Source organism: Prinia subflava, chromosome 10, assembly GCF_021018805.1.
Source record: "Prinia subflava isolate CZ2003 ecotype Zambia chromosome 10, Cam_Psub_1.2, whole genome shotgun sequence".
Taxonomy (NCBI): Eukaryota; Metazoa; Chordata; class Aves; order Passeriformes; family Cisticolidae; genus Prinia; species Prinia subflava.
The window spans coordinates 17,905,887-17,927,395 of NC_086256.1; the positions used below are offsets into that span (position 1 = coordinate 17,905,887).

At 37.1% G+C, this 21,509-nt stretch overlaps 1 protein-coding gene across 1 annotated transcript in view; it reads right to left on the reverse strand.

Annotated features, from left to right (window-relative positions):
- Positions 1-21,509, reverse strand: part of DPYD (dihydropyrimidine dehydrogenase) — a 334,900-nt gene that overhangs the window by 90,858 nt on the left and 222,533 nt on the right. Inside the window, exons 15-16 of the mRNA XM_063407573.1 lie at positions 18,407-18,475; positions 15,889-15,972 (exon numbers count right to left, since the gene is read on the reverse strand). Of these exons, the coding sequence (XP_063263643.1) occupies positions 15,889-15,972; positions 18,407-18,475 (153 nt within the window). The remainder of the gene's footprint in view (positions 1-15,888; positions 15,973-18,406; positions 18,476-21,509) is intronic.

Below are 21,509 nucleotides of genomic sequence, written 5' to 3' on the forward strand. Positions count from 1 at the left end.
AGTCTAGTGAACACAGAGGAAATATCCCCTTGTTGTTTTTCCTTTTTACACCAATGGTTAAATACAAACAAAACCCCCACAGGCTGTGTTACTAGAAAGTACACAGTGCTTGACATGAATAGTAAAATCCTAAGACTTAGCTCTGGCATCCCAATAGAAATGGTGATCTCCTGCTCTGAAATATGTATGAAACACTGCACCGGCAGTATGAAAGTAGTTGCAGCTTTGATTTCCATTTCTGTTTTGAATTTCCTTGAGGCCCAATGCAGAAATGAGAGACCTTCTAGAAGACATGAATTGTATATCCCTTATGTTAATTCTTCTCCTTAGAAATCCTTGTGATAATGTTCATGATGTTGGCACTACATAACTCATCATGCTGCCTTCATTGTGCTTATAGTGCTGCCATAAAAATCCTTACTCCAACACACACTAATGCCTTAAAAAATACAATTATTTTAAACCACATTGAATAACTTTTTGGGAGATGACTTTCATAAAACCCTATTTTCATCCTACCTAAGGCAACTTCACTAGCTTGTTTTTTGCAATAAACAATAATTGTTTGCTGTTTTCCTCTGAAAGTATGCAAATGTCTTTATTTTCAATCAGTTCTACTTCTCATACACCAAGATTAATGCAATTAATGCAACAGAATGGTCTTCTACTTCTTATGCTAACAGTTTAGCAAACAGTTTAAATATTTGATTGAACAGCACACGATTAGAAAAAGCCCTTTTGAAAGGCTCACTTGTATTGGCCTCGGAAAATTGCCATTTTTTGGTCTCTATAAAATCACAGGTAAATTAATAGGAAAATAATTCAAGAATTCAAGTAAAGAAGGTAAAGTCTTTCATCCTATTTCAGTTAACATTCCAGGAGGAAAAAAAGGGATGTTTAGTGAGTAAACATTGAAAAAAACAAAACAGAGGTTAAAACAGTGTTTTGTTGCATAGTGAGACAATGACTCACTGCTCAGGTTTGTCCTGGTGCAGGAGTGAACATCAGAGCCACCTCTGCCCCTCCCCTCTCCTGTCCCAGCAGTGACACTGGGAGTGCCCAGTGGTCCCAGCCTGAGTGTCCCTGCTGCCAGAGGGATTTCTGTCATGAAGACACTGCCTGACAATACCAGAGCTTTTGCTCTCTACAGACAACTAATGTATTTATAAAGAGGAATAATATCCTCATCTGGTTTTGTTTCAACTCACGTTTTCTTCTTTAAATCATTAAGAGATGTCATTTGTTAATTTATAATCTTTGTAATTCCCTACTATATTTGCACAAAGGACTTGGAAAAATGCATTCTAAGCAATCAGATGGCTGAAACCAGAAGACATTGATGTCACTGGACAGAAAATTTTCATAGGAAATGAATAAACTACATTTGTATAATCTGTGGGTACACAACCTCTCCACAGAAGTTTGCTCGCCTTTAGACTAAGACTAGTTTGCACAGGTCACACAAGAACACAATTTTGAGACACACTAAAGTGATTAGACATAGAGAATTCACTTCTAAATGCAGTCATTGACTAAAGAAATGCAGCTCAAAATGTTAGATTTCTGAGAATATTAATTTGTCCTATTCAGCAAAGTTTTAAACTCAGGCACAATTTAAGCAAAGTGAGCAGCATAATACCAAAAACTAGTTTGGAAGAGGCTTCATTTTGCCTAATTCATTTGACTGATTGAGGACTTCCCACCTACTTGGATTTCTGAAAGACTGACCCCAATTCACAAATTGCTTTTTCCGATTCTTTCTTGGATTTATAAAACAGTCAAGGAAGAGCATATAACTTGTGAAAGACAGAATCTTGAGGCCAGTAAATCACATTAGAAAACATACTGTCAGTGCTAATACAGCACATATATCTTTTTTTGCCCCAGTCTACGTTTATGAAAGTGTCTGCAGCTTTTATCATTGATGAAGTGGTTGACAAAGCCTGCACAGTCCAGAGACATTTTCTAAAAGTCTTGATATGCAAAATGTTACTAGCTGTAAAAACAGCTGGGCATTTGTAATCACAAAATCAACATTACGAACGAAATAAAATATTATTCTGCTTAATTTAGTAGAGGATTGTACTGCTTTTGATTCAGAGTTTACCACGTTGCTAAAACTTACCTTCGTTCATTACACATAACTGGGTTTGTTGGTCCTCTCATTAATAATGATACAGTGTGATTGTAACAGAATGTTTAGCATAATTTTGCAATGTGTGTCAATCCAGAAGAATGAATAAATGCTCCAATGGACTGTAACATCCATTGCCAGCATACTTTGTTTATCTGCTGTATTTTATTTCTTTTTAAACAAACCCATCTAAATAAAAGCTTGGTAAAATTATCATCGACTAAAACATAATGATTCATGCATTGTACCTACAAGAATCTGTTGATAATTTAATACCATATAAAGTCTCTTTTGGTATAAGCTGTACATCAGTGTGCCTTCTGTCTTACTGTTAATCAAATAATGCTTGTTTATTCCAAAGGCACAGGAGATTTGAATGTTACAGGGGTTGTCTTTTTACTTCCCTAAGCAACAGTACAGAATCATTTTTCCTGAATATTCATTATAGCCTTGGGCTAGATGAAGCTTTTAATCCTAACTACTCATTGCCAATGGGTAGATATACTAGAGGAAAAACAACTATTCACCTTTTTTTTCTAAATGATCACATGATAAGCTTAACCACAACCATAACTATAAGTCCTCAGAAATTAAAGCAGCAAGTTGTCTACTGATTGCATTTGGCATCAGTAATGAGATGAATCCCCTGTCCTATCACCCCCAAGGCAGATACATCCTGCATGTTTAAAAAGCAGTGTGAAATGCTGTGCACAGAGTAGGTCACCTCTCCTTGTGTTTCATGGAAAGAAACAAAACCATGATGAGATTACCATGGAAATGTCTGGCTGCAGATTTTTGGAAATATTTTTTATCATGACCTATTTTCAGTGCTCTTTCAGGACCCTCATTTTTGCACTATCCTGTTACTACACAATCTTTACACTGTATTCAGAACAGCTATCTATGTATTCTATCTCTCTGAAGTAGAGAGAATTACTATCATATCTGTTCAATAAATGGAGAGAGGAGAGTCAGATAGCCTGAGGTGCACCTCCTACAACTCACCTTGCTTTGGTGCCCAGTTTTGCAAAAGTCATTTGCATAAGGACTTGAAAAGGTTTGTCTGGCAGAAAACTGCACCTGATTCTCTGGACTGCCTTAAACCATGAGATACTTTACACATTAACAACAGAAATATTTTTAATACTTGAATTTAAATAGCTTTTCAGAGCATTTCAATTATGCAAAAGATAGAATTGCAACTACTTTAGGGTAACAAATGTTTGTTAACTATGCAAATACTCCTCGGGAAGCACGTGTGCGAGTGCACGTACATACACCTGTGTGCATACAGAAATAGAGAACACCAATAATAGTCTGAAACATGCCATTAAAAAAATACCTGTTCAGAATTTTCCCCAAGAACTACCTAATAAAGGTTAACACACAGTAGAGCACATTAGTGGATCCTGTCTAATTAGTACTACAGAAAATGGACCATACCTTGCAATTTTCAGGCTAACCCTAAAAAATGGTAGCAGTTCTGTCTCACTAAGAACAGGACAAGGACACGTAGAGTTGTGGAAAGAATGAAAATGCAACTTTTCTCAGACCAAATCCTGACTTTACATATGTATGAAGGCTTCATTACATAGACCTATTGGATTTATCACCCCACCTCATGTTGATGATTTGTGCTGGTCCATTACTCTGTGATGATGGAAGTTCTAGAGGGCACAAAGAGTGTTGCAAGATGCAGTAAGACCTTGCCTGTAAAGTCCTTAAACCTCATCTATCACTGACTACAATGACCTAAATAACAAAGTTTCAGAAATTAAAATACTTTTTTGTATTTAATGCAAGAGTAAATCCGATTTTCCTCATACGCATCGAATCTTTGGTGGCCACAAGACTATTCTGATATTTATCTGCTACCTATGAGTTTTTTGGCTAAATAATGCATCATGTCAGCATGTTTCCAATTTTAAATGCTGATACTAAGTTACAGAGGACTTATTTTGTCTTTTTTTTAAATTTAGCACACATGAAGCTGACATGGGATTTCCTATATACAGCTAGGCAAGTGTAGGCAAGTGGCACCAGAAGTTCCTTATCAGTGCATTCTTCTCATGGCAGATTTTCTTTCTGTACTGGCTCTTCAGAAAGAAATCTTATATTCCTGATGTATCTGTTAGCATTGCAGGAATGTTTTATATAAGAAATGTTCTACAGTTAACTTCTCATTCTAAGCAGTAGATAGATTTTTCAAAATAGTACCTGTAGCTGTGGGGAAAGGAGGGAGTGCTTTTATGATTACAAGAATGATGTAGCATAAGAGAAGCTTTTTAGGTGAGAATTTGCAAGACTCAGCTATTAAATTTAATACACGTACTACTCCCACTGTTTCATTCAACAATAATCTACTAGGGAAGAGTTAAACCTATCCTCAGTCAAACTGCTGTCTGATGGCCCAAGAGGGTTCAAATGCACCCTCATCCGAAAAGCCAGAAAGGAGAAAAGGATCTTTCCCCATCCACTGGTAACCTCCATGCAGCAGGTCAACTTTCTAGACCACCCTACTCTCCCCCTGAACTAGTGGCACTACCTGCCACAGCCTGCAGGGTGGAAAAGCAGGGAAAGGATGCATTTGGAGCAGCTTTAGAAAGTGAGTAATGATCTTTTCTACAGATCCCTCACATATTCAATCCACTCTACCAGCTCAATGTTTACCTATGGATCTGCATCTTTTACAGAGGTCCCATAAATCGAATGAGGACATACCAGCCTGATAAGCTGTTAGTTTGAATATATCTCTCCCATATTTCTTTTCCAGATTAAATATGGACCCAGAAAACCGTAACTTAAAAAACAGAACAAAAAAAACCCCAAACCCAAACAACCATAAAAGCCCAACTCTGTGTGTGAAGAACTACTCCTTTGCTATTTATTAAAGTATGAAGAAAAAGTAAAAGTATGGGAATTCCAGCTTAAAGCATTGCAAATCAGTATCTGCAGCCTTCAGCACATACATATATGCTTTTGTGTGTGTGTGTATTTTACTATTTATCCTTTATGCAGCTATCTCTTCTTCCTCCTATGAGAGGCCCAACATTTTCTTCATAAAACTGTCTTGAAACCTACACAAAATTTCCACAGTACTTAAATACAGAATTACAGTCAATCACTGTAGTAGGAGGCACCATTGCAGAATCTCATGGTTAATTTTACTGCCTTATTACATCGTAGAAAGGAGCAGCTTAGGTTGGTCATTTGTCCCATTTCAAACTTAATTAAAGCTAACAATTTCTTTAAAGCCTGTCAAAATAAGGGAAGGATTTCCCAGGATAGAAGATGAATAACTCTCCACTTCTCATCTGGGGTAAAAAATTCTTCCTCATTTCTCAGGAAATTTGACAGCTTTTGGTCAACATCTATTGACCGCAGCTGTCAGAAAGAAAGAAATGATGCAGTTTAACCTAAGGCAGGAATAACAGTTTTTACAGTTGTATGTGAAGCTATCTATATATATTAAGAAAAATTAAAAAAAACTAGCCTAAATCACACCAGAGGCTTTGGGTTAGCCTGGTCAGCATCACAAAAATGTAGCTGTGCCACACAATAAACTTTTAGAGATAATGATAGAATTCAGGACTCTTTTCTAGTCAATACTGTAATGCTTTTTGAGATGAGATCTAAAGTGTGGAGCCAAATAAAAACCCCAGCCCCCCAAAATTCAAAATCTCATTAAATATCTTTTATAAAATGGTACAGGAAGATCCCATTCAGGATAAAAAATCGAAACATCCAAACATTAATAATTTCATATTTTATTCTAGGAGAATAAAAATGTTTCTTCCCACTGAAACCTTCAGCTTTTATTAATTAACTTGCACTTTGAAACAAGAGGTCTTTACAATGGGAAGGAAGATTGTAGAGGTGGGTTTTTTGGAAGCATTTCTAAAAGATCAGAGATTCAGAGGAGAAAAATTAAGCAAATTCCACATAGTTACCATTTAACTACACTACCATAGCAACAATGTGCATTGTGACTATTGTTCACTGATTTAATTCAAGGACACACTTATTTGCTACTCTCTTACACAACTGAAAATGCCCCTTTCTTTAAAAAGTCTCTTGAAACAAGTCTACTGAGCAAATAAAGACATTTATGTTGTTTTTGCATAGCAAAATGTTCTCTTTACAATTTGAACAAAAAGTAATATTTTTAAACTGAAAAGATATCATATGACTTACATAACTAAGCATGTCCTACTCATGAAACAAGCACTTTTTGCTTACAAAATACTGCATATTAAGATGTAGAAGTATAGCTTGGAAAATTCCCATTCATTTTTGCAGACTACATTTGTTCTTTTGGTTATAGACTTATCAATTAGGCAAAAACATTACCACTTGAAGGCCATGAAAAAGACTATATTTCTATCTTTAAATTTAATTAAAAAAACCCCAACAACCTTACAGAGAGTAATGACTCCCAAGTCATAGATGTTTTTGCCAAAGTAAAAATCTAAGTGAGAACTGAGAGACCTGACTGAACTTTCTTTTTCCTGTGGTAAGTTATAAGAACTAAAAAACTCCTGTCACCTAGCTCCATTCCTAGATGCTTGGACTTTATTAATTTAAAGTAAAGCTGCAAGCAAGGTGTCAAAATTTGATCAGTTGCTCCTTCAGATCTGTCACCGCAAGTTCCACTCGGGGGAGCCTAATTGGGATTCTCTGTTTCTTCCAGAGATACCAACGTGTCACTGGGCTAAATCAAGTCCCTCTGGATTAGGTCCAGGTTTTGGTCATGGCTGAACTGAGGAGTCATTCTGAGACCCTGTCTCTACTGAGAGAGGTAACAGTGGGCACTGAGAAAAGCCAAAACCCAAAGGGGCTCCTACTTCTCAAAGGAGTCACAGTCTCTTATCATAGTACTTTGAAAAACTGAAAGAACAAATTGGTGCACATAAAAAACCCCTTCTAATTTAAAAGCATATAAAAAATAAACCTCAAAAGACACATAAAGGGTTTCTATAGAATTAGAATTTCAATAAATTTTCCAACTTTAGCAGATCCCTTTCTCTGTTTTCTTTCTTACTCTCCTTTGGAATCACAAGTATTTCTCCCTACATCAGCTCTTTAATTAGAACTTTTGAAAGATGCTAAAAGCACAAGACAAAAAACCTTTGCTGGCCTCACTTTATTAAAAAAAATGGAGAAGTAACTTGTTACAGTGTTTCTTTACTGTACTACTCTACTGGAGCTGCACAAACGAATGATGCTTAATGTATGTCAACAGAGAAAAACAAGCTAAACAAAAAGAACCCACTCCCCAATGGGTTTTCACATATCTAATCTAAAAGCTGCCAATTTTAACACAGGTCAGCATCCAAACTCAAGCATACATTTATCAAAGTGTTGTGTGGGAGATCCTCTTTGGACATCTTATTAGCAGCATGGCACTCCTACACCCCTTCTGTGATAATGCTACACCTCATGGCTGAAAACCCCTGTGTGGACAAGGTCAAAAATGAGCTGGAGATTTTTGATTGACCAGCACAGAAAAGTAAAAACCATATATTTGTGTTGGGAGTAAGAACAAAAATTAGAGGGATGTCAAGATCAAGCACAACTGAGAATTGAAAGGTTGGCTGCTGCCTTTAGTCAGCTTTGTAATTACTCCCTTTTCAGATTACAGAAAAGCTTTTTGTTTTCTCTCCAGCACAAAGAGGAAAACAACTGAATTTATTTTGAAAACTGATTCCTCTCTCTGTGAAGGTGGTTGAGCCATAATATTTTTCCTTATTCTGAATGTTTGAAGTTTGTTTCATTTATTTTTAATTTAAAAATGTTATTCTAAGCAACCAGAAGAAACATCTCTGTTAGAAAACTTTAAAAATTAACTCTAAGACATTTTATATTTGTTTATAGTTACCTTACATCATAGGGAAAACTGTCCTTTTGTTTCACTGTGATATGTCCGTTAAAATTTTAGCAATGAGTATTTACAGCTGTTGATTTTAATGCAATATTAAAGGCATTTGAGTCAGATGATTTTCTTTGGTTTTCAGAATAAAGATCACTAATAGCTGGCCTGAAAGGTTGATGCACAGACTAGCAGTCCAAATCATCAAATTATTTGTTCCAGTATTGGTTGGGCTTAAATATTCCAAGCGAAAACCATGAAACTGCACATTTACCTTTAGTAAAGTTCTTGGACACATTGACTGGAAAGATTTATTTAATAGTGCTGGTGTATGTAAAGTGTTGACTAATAAAAATGCCTTTTTACCCCTGACAGAACAAAATATTTTATCTTGGTTGTTTCTAGCCAGCCAAACTAATGTTTCTCATAGCACTGTAAAAAGTGGTATTCAGCATGATTAAATAATATTTCAGCTCTTTAGTTCATGCAGAGGTCACCTGCTAGAAGGCATAAGGGTTTGATTAGGTTTACGTCATACATGAAATATTCTAAAGGGAAGCACAGAACTCGAATATGTCAAGGCTGCAGCTACAAATAGCTTTCTCTCATGGTCAGGTAGGCAAGCTTTGTCCTTTCCTATAATAATAAGGCAGAAAATACTAAATAATTGAGGAAAGCATAAATCTTTGAAACATGGAACTAGGGAATTTAAAACCTATGCTCTGAGTAGAATCTGCCACTCAATTTTAAAATGGTCATCAACTGTGCATGTATTCAGATTTGGCCTACTGTAAAGAGCAAGCTTCCCAGCAAACTGTCTAACTTTCCCAGGAGCTGAGGCTAAATTAAAAGAAATATGAGTCTAATCATGAAAACTCTTGTGTAGGCAGTGAAAAGATTAGTTAATATATCGTTAATTAACTTTATCAAACAGTGGCATAAAACTGAAAACAGAGAAGGAAAAAATTAATGTGCACCACAATAAACAATCTTAAAATATTTTATCTGCACAGTTATTTGGTGGTGATCACACTTTTTCCAGTAAATCCTGTTTACCAGATATCATGGTTACAAAAAACTGCAATGCCTTATGGTACAATCATATATCCAAAGGGCCTGGGCATTTGCTCAAGTTTTCTATATTTCCCTCTTCTGAAAACTTCTCAGGGCATTAAAATGCAATTTTAAGAACAAGTACAGGTTGCTATTTGGTTTAAAAAAAAAAAAAAAGTTATTCCTTTATGGGAAGCACTCACTATATACTTCATTGCTGTTAGGCTATTGAAGTGTCATTAAAACAGCCAAACAATGCCAGGTCACTGATACTGTGACCAAACTAACCTCCTCTGTGACATCTGTCACCCACAATGTGAATTTCAGCAGAAATGCTTCCATCATAGTAAGACTGAAAATAAGTGTAAACCCAAATTGCTTTCATGTCTTCATTATTTTCAAAGAAACAGAATCACTTTTAGATTTACTAAGGAAATACATTCTGTAGAGAATGTCTTCCTTACATAAATATAAGTCAACACATACAAAGTGTTTAAAACCTTATTAACAGACATAGCATGTCATTAAAAACTTTCAGCAAGTCAGTAGTGCTGTTAACATTATTGCCGAATTTATAATCCCTTTTTATTTTCCATTTTGTCTTTTGAGTAATTCAATTAGGAATCCTTCAAAGCAATAACAGTGGATTAAATGTTGTCAAACCACAATATGAAATTATAGAATAGAGTTCTGATGATGAATTTATTAAACTTTGTATTTCAATTCCATTCTCCTTGAGTGTATAAAAAGCAGAATTCTTTAGACAAAACACCAATTAACTGTCGTACCTCATTATTAAGTATTTTCTCCTTTTAAAAGATAGAATATATGAGGACATAAAGGACACATGCAAGAAATCCATTTAAACCACAATGTTTAATTACAACTGAATCCTGCAATGGTCACAGAAAAGAAATGAATTCTAAGGTTCTGGAGGAAGGTGAATGACGTCACCTACCCACGAGTGACCATAAAGCCAGCAAGCTTTTCCTGCTCAGATTTCCAGTGAAGTAGCTCATGAATCAATTTTATCTTTGAAAGCAACTCAGTAAAAGGGTTTAGTTCATGAGGAGAGTTCTGAAGAATGCAGGAACAGAAAAAGAAAAGAGAAAGATATCTGCCAACGGAGAAGATTGAAAACCAGTCCAAAGAGGTTAAACAACAAAACTGAATTATCGTATAGGATGATGTTGGACCATGATCAGTGTGGAACTATGAACATAAGTCCACAAAACACATCTCCTAACCTGTGAAAAAGTGTGTTTAGGTCTACATTTGTAAGAGCTGAAGCAGGCAATCAGCAGCATGCATCCCTTCTCCCCGCTCATCCCAGATTCCCTCGCAGAAAAACAATGCCAAGTGCTGCACATCCCTGCACATGCAGAGTAACAGCACCACCTCAACCACGGAATCCTTGTTTCTCAGGAACTGAATTTCTTGCCTCTGTTGAGGTTTTTCCACAGTTGAACTATCAAGGCTACTTTTCATATCCATTTGCTTGGGCAGCAGGCGATTCCCCTTCTCTCGCCAGTCACCCAGCTTCATGGAACTTACAGTGCCTTTGAAACAGTTTGGACTCAGAGAAACACGGCTGAAAGAGGTCATTTGGTGAAGAAATGCCCCAAAGCAAGAGAGGGCAACGGCAGCCACAAAGACACTGAGATCAGCTAGGACTATATTCTGAAGAACCAGCAAAAATGGATAAAAGTGGCCAATGCAAGAGAAAACAAGATGTAGCAATCCTGAAACTCCACTGCGAACACCAACAGGAACCTCACTCATGCTGGTTTATACTGGATTTGGGATGACAATGTCCACACTGCTGCTATAGCCTAGTGTAGCAGCACTCTGTTGTATTTCACATTAATTTGTTGCAATAACTGATAAAGAAGAGAAGAGAGAGAACTAATACTGCCTGCAGGACTCAATGAATTATACTTAACCAGCATATTATTGTAGGCTGATAGTAGAATGTCACATGAACACAGATATAATCAAATTCTGTTTGGGGCATCATTTATTTAAAATACTTCAAGCTCCTTGCTGGCAGAGCAACTGTGAATTAGCATGCTATGCTGTGCACTTCAATTAAAAAGCAGCCTCATCTTTCCCATTTCCAAGGTACAGCAGAGCAAATCTAATTGTGCCATGCAGTCAGCTCTCATCTTCGCAGAGTAACCAGGGCTTTGGGTTTTTTTTTTCTTTTTATTTTTGACAGATTTGTCGTCTTCTGAATGAGGCAGTGTAGGCTTTTATGAAACTTGTATCCTAATTGCAGGCAATAAACATAAGCACAGCCAGCAGCACAGACTGTAGCAAGCACAACTGAAGTAAAATGAAAATAAAGGTAAGAAAAGAACCACAAAGCAAGTTCATTTTATGTATGATCTGAATAGTTAAACCACCAGGATCTGGATTTCAATGCTCACAAGACATATACATTCCTTCTTCAATATAAACTAAAAAAAAAAAAAAGCAAATAATTCCTCAAACCTGGAGCTTAAATGCTGAGATAGCCACGATTTTTTTATATTTTGGAGGTTAGAAGCTATGACTAATTAATGAGAAATAGTTATATGCCAGGATGCTATTAACTTTTACAATATTTGCTTATAGCACTAAGGCTGAGATCTTTGAATATGAGATTAGTTGCTTTTGAACTGAGACCTTGTTCATACTGATTATCTCACTCCATGCGAACACCCGAGTCCCTGTGCTTCCTTTTACCCAGTGCTCATTTCCCATTCCTGGTACAAAGAATACAGTGCCTTTGGTTAGGTATTGAACAGGGTGAGCTCACAGAAATGGTTGTCTGAGTGAGCTCCAGCACGGCAGGAACTGGAAGGTCCCACTTGGGCTGGGACTAACACCACCCCCAGTGAGGTTGGCCACACCTTTGCCTGCCTGAGCCCTAAAAACTCCAGAGAAGGAGAGTACACAGCTCCGCCAGACAACATATTCCTGATCTGCATCACCTTACTAGAGAATTCTTTTCCTAATGAGCAATTTGAAACATTCAGCCTGCAATTTGCCCCTTGCTGTATTATCTGACATGACAGAGAATAATCTTCCCCTCTTTGTAGCTACTCTTGCAGCATCCTCCCAGGTAGTTGTAGGCTGCTCTTTCCTTCCCTCTGTTGTTTTTCACTGCCCACTAGGCCAAGGAGACTCACTGCTAATTTTGAAGACTTTGGGTGCTACTTGTCCTAATCGATCTTGTTCTAATGTTTCTTGGGAGAGGCACATTACAGCTCAAAGTAAACCAGATTACCGACTCAATTTAACTATTTATTCATTCTTGGCAGAGCAGCTGGAGAGACTTGTTGACCTTTAGACCAAAATGACAAACACTTAAATCTGTTGGTTTCACATGTCATTAATAATTCAGAATAGTCAATGCCCCTTTTTAGAGGGATAAGTAGAGAAAAAAAAATTAAAGCATCTTTCATGGTTTCCAGTGAAGGACAAAAAGTGCACCACAAATCCACCACAAGTTAGCTGTTGAAGTGTGAGTGCCACCATCTCACATGCTTGATTCATTATTTTCATAATTTTATGCTAAAATTACTACAGCAATGAATATAGTGGGCAAGTGACACTGTCATTTTTTATCTGCTCTTCACTGTATTGTCTTTATGTTTACTATTAAATGTTTTGTACACATAGGATATCTGATTCAAAGAAAATCTGTGCATTAGTGCTGGTAAACTTCATGACAAATTCTTTTACAATTTTTAATGATATCCACTTTTATACAGTTGCAGATTGTTACAAAAGAATACAGACCTTAACTTTATTATCATTAATCAGCATTAGTAAATATAATTGACATTTTATACAGAACCAGCTTTAAGTAACTTATTGGCAGCAATACAGATGCCTCTTAATATTACCCTCTGGCTAGCTACGCTGTTTGGGCGCCAGAGTGTCTGCACTAATGACTTGGAATTAAAATCAAATAAAAGCCGAGAACTGTAATTCAGTATAAAACAAACAGCCATGCTTAGTACCAATTTTTATATATATGATTTGGATATACCAGGATGTTTTTTAATTTGCAGTTGATATAAAACAGTGAAAGCGTTTGAGACTAGATAACAAAACAGGATGGAGAAAAAACAAATCTGATGTTCCCAGATTTCTACACTTACCCTGTAGGCACACCATAGGAATTGGAATGAGAAGAAAAAGCAGACAGTGTAATTAACCTTTCCTTTCCTTTTTTTTTAAACAACAACAAAAAGGCAGAACATGTTAGACATTATAAATAGTAAAAATACACATTTTTCTGCCATTATTCTTCATCTCAGCAATTTCTGTAGTTTCCTGAGGATTTAATGTGCTTAGGCATGAAAGAGACCTAATCCTTGAAAAAAATTCCTATGAAGACATGGATTATGTTATCAAAAAGATTTAAGAAAACCCGCTTCACTGTACAACCAGGAAAGCTGCTCTGCCTCTCAAAGTCTCATGCCCTGACTTCCAGATATCGAGTGGTGCTTTTTTTCCAGAGCATATCTGAGCCCTGTCTTCCCCACACCACCCATGTATGACCTATTTGACTTCAGCTCTGGGGGAGAAAAAAAAAAAGTAATACTAAAATACCAAATACCATCTAGCACTTTTGTATCTCCTGATGGGGCTTCCAGGGGCCACCGTACGTGGAAGTCCCCTGAAGGGCTACTGATAAATTTTGTTGCACATATCATTCCTTAATCCCGTTTATCCCCATCCTTTGCTTCAATAATCTACATTTAAAATCACTATAATTTAATTTTAGCCAACTCTGTGGAAGAACATCAGGATCTGGCTCTCTAAACATGGTTTGTTTTATTAATTCATTCATCTAAAGAACTTGATTCTTTTCTGAGCTCTCATTATGATAAGACAGTTAAAAAAACAATGGAAAATGTTTAAGGGAGAGTAGTATATATTAAACATTCCAAAGACTATCCATATTGTATGAGGAAGACAGAAATTTTATTATTATAAAAACATATATGTATATGTAAAGTAATCTTCTTTCTTTATGGATCTGATCTCCTCCATGGAGAGTCACAAATCCACACGATAGCCCTGAGTGCTCAGATTTTGCATTTGCTTCTCTGATTTTACAATAGCTGAAAGATATGTAAAAACTCATGTAGCCAGACAGCTCCCTACTGACTACACATCTAAGCAACTTCACATGCATACATTACTCCAACCACTGAAAGCTGAAAATAACAAATACCTTAAAACAATAAAAAACCCGTGCTTGAAAGGAGCCTGTTTCAGCTTCTGTGTGGAACCTCCAGGGCTCTCCCTGGCCAGACAGCACCTTCCACAGCATCCTGCCTTCTCAGACAGGGACATGCCAAACTACTGCGTTATGCTCTGCAGACTGAAGGGAGGGAATTTCTCCAAAAACTTATAAAGATGGCTAAAATAGCAAATTGTTGTCAAATGCAATTCAGGGAAAAAATTAATAATAACTACTACTGTTTTGCTAGTGTTAGCCTGGAGGGCTTTTATCATTCTCTCGCATTTTTAATCATAACTTCGGTGAACGACCACTGGCCATAAAAAGCATCCAGATTACTTTCATTAAAATAATAATCTACAGCATGGACCAGATTGACATAATTTTGTTCACAGAAAACAATAAAATGCCCAGGGCCTGTGCCTGGCAGCATTGCTATGATAAAGCTATACTTGAAGTGTGTCCACTTGAAGTGTTGTTCTGATTAAAGCTCCTATTGCCTCTCTAGTTTTAGAAAGTGAATGGTTTAGTTATCCAACTACACCTCCGTGCTTAAATGTTTTGTGCTTAACTGAGGAAGTGAGGATGAATTATGATGCTTACTAGCCCCTCTACAAAGGGGCCAGATGAATAACAATATGCCAGTTTTAGGGTATATGATCATGATTCCCACTCTGCATCCCCTTCCTCCTCTTCTTCTCCCCGTCCCCAAAGTGTATTAGGATGAGAAATCAAACAGGCTTCATAATTTGGAAACTTTGATGGTCAAACTCTAGAAATAATCTCTCCTGGAAGACTGTGAACCAAGATTTTTCAGATACTTTCAGTTTACCATATTTGGGCCTTTTTCAGAGCCAAAACAAATTTCAAACCATGATCAAAACATGCAAAAATCTACAAACTTCAAAAGGATATTAGTAAGAGATTCATGGTTTGTATGTGTATATTTTCTTTTCATGAGCAAAACAACACACATTCTCCTAACTGAAGTCATAGGATGTACTGATAAATTCTGCAACAGATTTCTACATGGCAGAGACATCAGGCATGGATAATTCCAATCTCAACCATATAAACCAACAAATCTATAGGTTACAGAACACAGGTTCTTATAAGAGAAGGTGTTAACTGTACATGGGAGTACCTGAATGTATGGCCTCTTCTGTGATTCTGAAATACAGTTAGGTTCTTAAGTTAAAAATTCTGAAATGAATTGCATGTATATCTCATGTCCTTCAAAATCATTACAGACATATGCAGTAATTACTAGCTTGTGTTTTAAAAGACATCTACAGGGCACTTTAATGGAAATCAACAAATTCTGTCTAAGTGCTTTTTTGAAATATTTTGTTTTCATCATATTCCTTGTCAAATACATAATGCATTTTGGTTCTCAGCAAAACGAACTGTTTTGTACATTCTCAGCTCCATTTTTTTTTTCCTCTCATCACTAAATATTTAAACAGATTCAACCTAAAAATCTCAAGCTGGTAATCTGCTGCTTGTGTCTTGCCCCCTGAGGTGTAACTATCAATGTGGCAGTGCAGGATTGCTGGAGAGACATTAAAGAGATTGTGGTTATAGTCCTACCTGCCCACAGGCCAGTCCCATGCCTCGCTCCCCCATACCATGAGGACAGGATAAATTTAACTCCAGCGCATCAGCACCAGCAACCTGTGAAACATGTCAAAACAAAAAAAATGAAAAACTAATTTCAAGTAATGTGCTCTTTCCTGTAGCATTTACTGTTCATGTTAAATAGATTTCTTCAGACATTTGACTTATTTTGCTTTTTTAAGAGAAAAAGCTATGGTTGTGATACCCTAGAAAAGAAACATGCTAATCATAAAAGATAAAAACTTCAAAAACTGATGTGGTTTCCAAAGATTCTTAAGGAATTAGAGTAAAAAAAAAGAAAGTAAAAAGATATGAGCAGAATAAAGAGTTGGTTCTGGAAAATGTTAAAAAATTAAATGTAATTACAGGGCCTAAGAGCAGCACTAAGAGCTTTGGCAGGCAGTGTTACACAGGTGTTGCTGTGCTCTGAAGAACTGTAACTCAGTAACAAATTTTTCCTTTTTGCTGTAATGGATTCAGTCCCCAAATTTTCTGCAGGCACCTGTACTGTGCCACAGCTTTCGTCATTAAACAAATTTGCTTCTGAAGAACAAGAGGTTAATAGGAAGAAGTCTAAACAAACATATGATTCATGCTAATTCGTGTTCATCGTGCTCTATTAGTCACAATTAGAGGGGGAAGGAGCCGAGCTGTCCGAGGGCAGCACACGGACACGCTCTCTTCCTTTCTGAACCGCTCCGGCCTGACACCACCGTCTCTCCTGTTGCTCTCCAGTGGCTCTAACTCGGGTTTTGTTTTGCATCTGCATTTTGCTTTTGCTTATTGAACTGGAGTATCCTTGCCTGCTGTGTGGCCATGGTTCAGCAGCTCCCAGAGTGCGTGAGCAGGGAGAAGCCATCCATCACTGCCGGAACCCTCCGTGCTCGGGCCGGCCGCGGGCCCGGCCGTGCCGCGGCTGTCGGCCGCCCTGACAAGCTGACCTTTCGGATGAATAGGTCGTCCTCCTGCTGAGACGCTGTGGTACCTTCTGGGGCTTTGCTCTCGTGAAAGCCACATCTATTACCTCCTAGGTAGGATCCTATGCGTGTGATTGAACATCCCTGCTCTTCAGCTGTGCATTCCAGGGCGCCCCAAACTAGTGCTGCTCTCCACAGGGCACACACCAACTACTACTTCCCACAAGAACGTTCTATCACAGAGGTCACACATCATTAACTGCATTTAAAGAACCTCTTTTTTTCTTAAAGGGTAACATAAATACAAGCACAAATTGGAAATATGCATCTTAAAGTTGGACAGCAATATCACCAGCTTAATAAAAGGAGCAAATGGCACAATAAAGCCATTCACCTTAATCAGTTGAAAAGTGGCACTGCTTCTGTCAAGCATAGATTCCAAAATATGATTTCATGGTCAATTAGGTAAATACAGGTATAAATTGAAACAGTGTGGAAGATCACCAAGATTACTGCTGATAATGTTTAATTTCACTTCCCTAAGTCCCCAAAGTGACTTTTTTCCTCATAGGTTCAAAATGCTCAAAGAAACTTGGGAAGTGTCATCCCACATCACCACAGGAGGGCTTAGGACACTGAATAAAGCAGCAATGATGTCCAAACATTCTGCCATATGAAAACACAAATTCAAAATATCCACACCTCTATCCATACAAATGCAAAAACAGATCTATAATTTAAACATTTAAATCTGAGCTAATACTAGCAATAACGACAAGGTAATTTTTTTCTTTGCTTCGATTTGTTAATACAATGCTTTTAATTTCCTCTAGATACTTTAGGTGGAAAACACACTTCAATTTAAACATAACAACTTTGCTTTCCATTCAGATATAGACACCTCTCTGAATGAAATTAGAGCAGTCCTGATAATTATTTCTTATACTACTCCCTATGGAGATAGGCACATGTTATTAAATAGTTTTTTCCTCAAATTCAATAGAAACTTCAGGTGCATAGTCTGTTTGCGTTTCTGTAAGATTGGATTTATATTATAGAAAGCCTACTGACTGCTATTATATATGCTGACTTTCTCAGCTATCATTTTTGAAAGTCTGTATTAAAACTAGAATAGCATTAAATGAGCCCTTTATACTTTAAATATTCAAGAGTTTTATATTCAAAATTTCTTCTGGTGCTGTCAAACTAGTGTGCCTCTAGGCAAGGTAAGATCAAGTTAGGCTCTCAAAGGTAGAATTAAATTTTATCAGGGCATCTGTCATAATATACAGTTTGCTTAAAATGCAAATAAAAAGTATATAGATTCAAAGACTAAAGGCTTTTCAGGTACTGCTTAAAAATCCAAGGGATCATTTTTATGGAACAGATTTCCTTTAAATTTACGTTTCCATCATTTTAATGAAAACACAGAGTAAGCAAATGATAATGGACATGTTTTAAATTCTCATTTTTCACTTTGGATCTATTTCTTTCAAGAAACTCCTTACTGCAGCTCTTGTTTTCAAGGAGAATAAAAAAAAAAAAAAGGTGCAAACACATTTAGGAGCCATTACCTCAGCCATTTTTGAAAGTTCAGTCCAGTCCTCCCTGTTATAGCTGCACATGATGCTGGCAATCAGAACCTGGAAAGAGCATATATACATTATTGTAATACTGTACATTACTGTGACTCAGACATGAGCTGCACAGCCTGCCTGTGGGAACTACCAGCTGTCTGCCAGGAGCTAGAGACTGAAATACAGCTGCAGACTTCACTGGGGACAAGAAACAGTGAACAAACTCATCTATCACATCCCTAGTTTTTGAAGAAGATCTATCCATGTGCATTCTCTTTGTTGTGTGCAGCAAGAACAAAGTCTGACCTACACACAGAGCCAACCAGGACACTGTCAGACACACTTGCACCTGAGGTGTGAGGAATGAAGTAATTCTTTACTAATTATACAAATGACAGAAGCATTTTGACTATTTAGAGGTAGGTAAGGTATCAGTGCATCAGTTTACACTCCAACACAGCAGTGTATGAACACAATATTTCAGCTGACTTCAGGAATCCAGGATACCTCATATCCAGACCCTAGAGTCTCTAAGCATGCAACTTTAGGACAGTGATAGGCAGCCAGAACTATTTTGTGTCCCAGAGGCAACTGGGAGTAGACTTTCAGGATGTGGGGAAAATCTGCAGGACTGGGAGAAGGGCCCAGGGAAATGCCAGCTTTTGTTATCCCACGATGCACATTTTATTTCCTATTCACTGACTGGCCCCAGTTCCCCAGAGCTATGCTGTGTAATTGCCTTTCCTTCTCATTACACTGAGCACCTTTCAAGTCCAGCCTCTAGCTGCTGCTCCCTCTAAAATATTTCTTGAGGTTCTTGTTTTTAGGTAAAATAAGTTCTAATAGGATTCTTCGGGGTGTGGGAGGGCACCTAGACACACAACTTACTAGTTGCATACAGTGCTATTTACTGTTAAATAAAAGTTAATTACTCCTCTGATCACTGCCCAGCTCAAGTGACAGTGCTAATTTCTATTTAAGACTAAAATAAAATCCTGTGTTCTGGACCTAAAGATAGAAATTCTGAAACTGATATGTTTGAGGTCAGATCAGCAGAGAAATCAGCCCAGGTACTCCTGCATGAAGAACTTCTTAGGAGGATGATATTTGGAAGCAAAAACACAACAGAAAACTGTATTGCAGAAGCTAAAAGGTTAAATCAGAAAAGATATCCTAAAACTTAACAGAAGTCTACCAGCTCAGTCTGTGTTCAAAGGAAACACTAGGAGAGGAGAACAGAGAAGCATCTGGCCAGGCTCTTGTTTATTTGGCCCTCTTACATGAAACTTTCACATGAAAGCTTGATTGACAGATAATGTGACATTTGATTTTAATCTTTTTGTTTTCCAAACAAGTTTTACTGTCTCATTAGTACCTAGGGTGGGCTTAATCTGTCACCCCCTCATTTTAACACTTCTCTTGAACTTTCCCATAATGCTGAGGGTTAATGACTCATTCATTTCAAACAAATACTGAAAAGCATGGTGTACAAAAATTGTCCAACACACACAATTGCTGGAAACTGTAAACTCCGAAATTACCTCCATAAGAAGGAGGTGATTTTTAGTATATTCAGAAGGGAGGAAAACACACCTTGAAAAGCAAGACAGGTATGGAGAAAATTTGACACAGTGAGGTTACATTCTATTAATTTAAAAAGACAATACCACATATCATCATTATTATTTCCATTGTTTTGCTCTGATGATTCTCTACAATGAGCCCACCCACCTGCAGACTGCCCACCCACCCTTCTGGCTGCTCTTTGCAGGGTGGGAGTCTGGTGAGAAGGGAAGTGTTTGATGAAGTGCCTGCCTTGCCTGCAGGTGCCCATTTGTGCTCACCTCTGGCATAAATATAAGACCAAACTCTTCATTAAGCACACACAGTCATTACTACCCCTGCTTTTATTCCCCTCTGACAAGGAAAAAGAGTCTCTCTCCTATACCATAATTTTTTAAATTGGGAAAAATCTTATATAGCTGTAGAGGTCAAATGTTAATGAAACAAAATCTGCTCTGTGTCCTATTTGAATATTCGAGATAAACTGAGGGCTCTGGAAATAAACAGAAATCTAGTTTAAAGGACTTTCATTTTTAAAAGCAAAAATTGTGACAAATCTGTCTAAGAAATTATACATGAGAAAAATTTAAAGCAATTGAAATTTATCTAGAAACCATATCTTGTCAAACTCATGCTTTTTATAAACTAACTAAAGCAAAAAAACAACCCAGCAGCTCAGACACTGACAACATGATAAGGTTTTTCACAGTTGCAGTCACAATCCAAAGTACATCAGAAATCTGCACGATTGAGCTTTAAAACAAACCAAAATTTTCAGTGGGGAAAGTTGTAAGACAACAAAGGCGGCTGACTAGATTCATAAGTAGTTGAGTTAGGTTACATCAAGTGTTACTAATGAAATTTGAAAATTCTGCTGGGAGTGTACAAAAGATGTTTCAAAGAGCTGTTAATTAAGACAACATGTCAATTTAATATTGATTAGTTTTAGGATTCATATTTAAAATTAAGCCCCTACTTTTTGACAGAAGCAGTGGTTTACAACAAAAATAACTGAAAACAAAAATTACATTTCTGCCATGACTGTTCACAGGAAAGCCATGATCTCAGAGGGAATAACAAAAATTTAAAAATAGTAGGGATTTTATTGTTTTTTTACTCCCAGTGTTCTCTTATAACTTGAAAACAAACTTATTTCCTAGGTGGAAAAATATCCCCCAGCACTCTGTGATAACAAAACTGTCCTTTCTCAAGTCACTGTTCTTCCCCAAAACACCTTTACAGCCTTTTCATTTGGAATCAGTACCCATGAAAAAGAAATAATCACTGTCAGGTATGAACATTTAGGGGAACTATCTGTGAAGCCTGAGCTTTGGATCTACTCCTAAAATCACACGTGGAAATTTATAAAGAAAATATAGATTATCTCCTACTACCTAAAAGAGAATAGCAAGAACAAAGCAAGAATTACAAGTGATAAAAGGCAGAGGTTTTACTGGAAAGTAATGAATGAGAATTGTATCACATTTCAGCTTCTCAGTCTCTTCTCACTTGTATTTTCAGTGTCTACAATGTCATG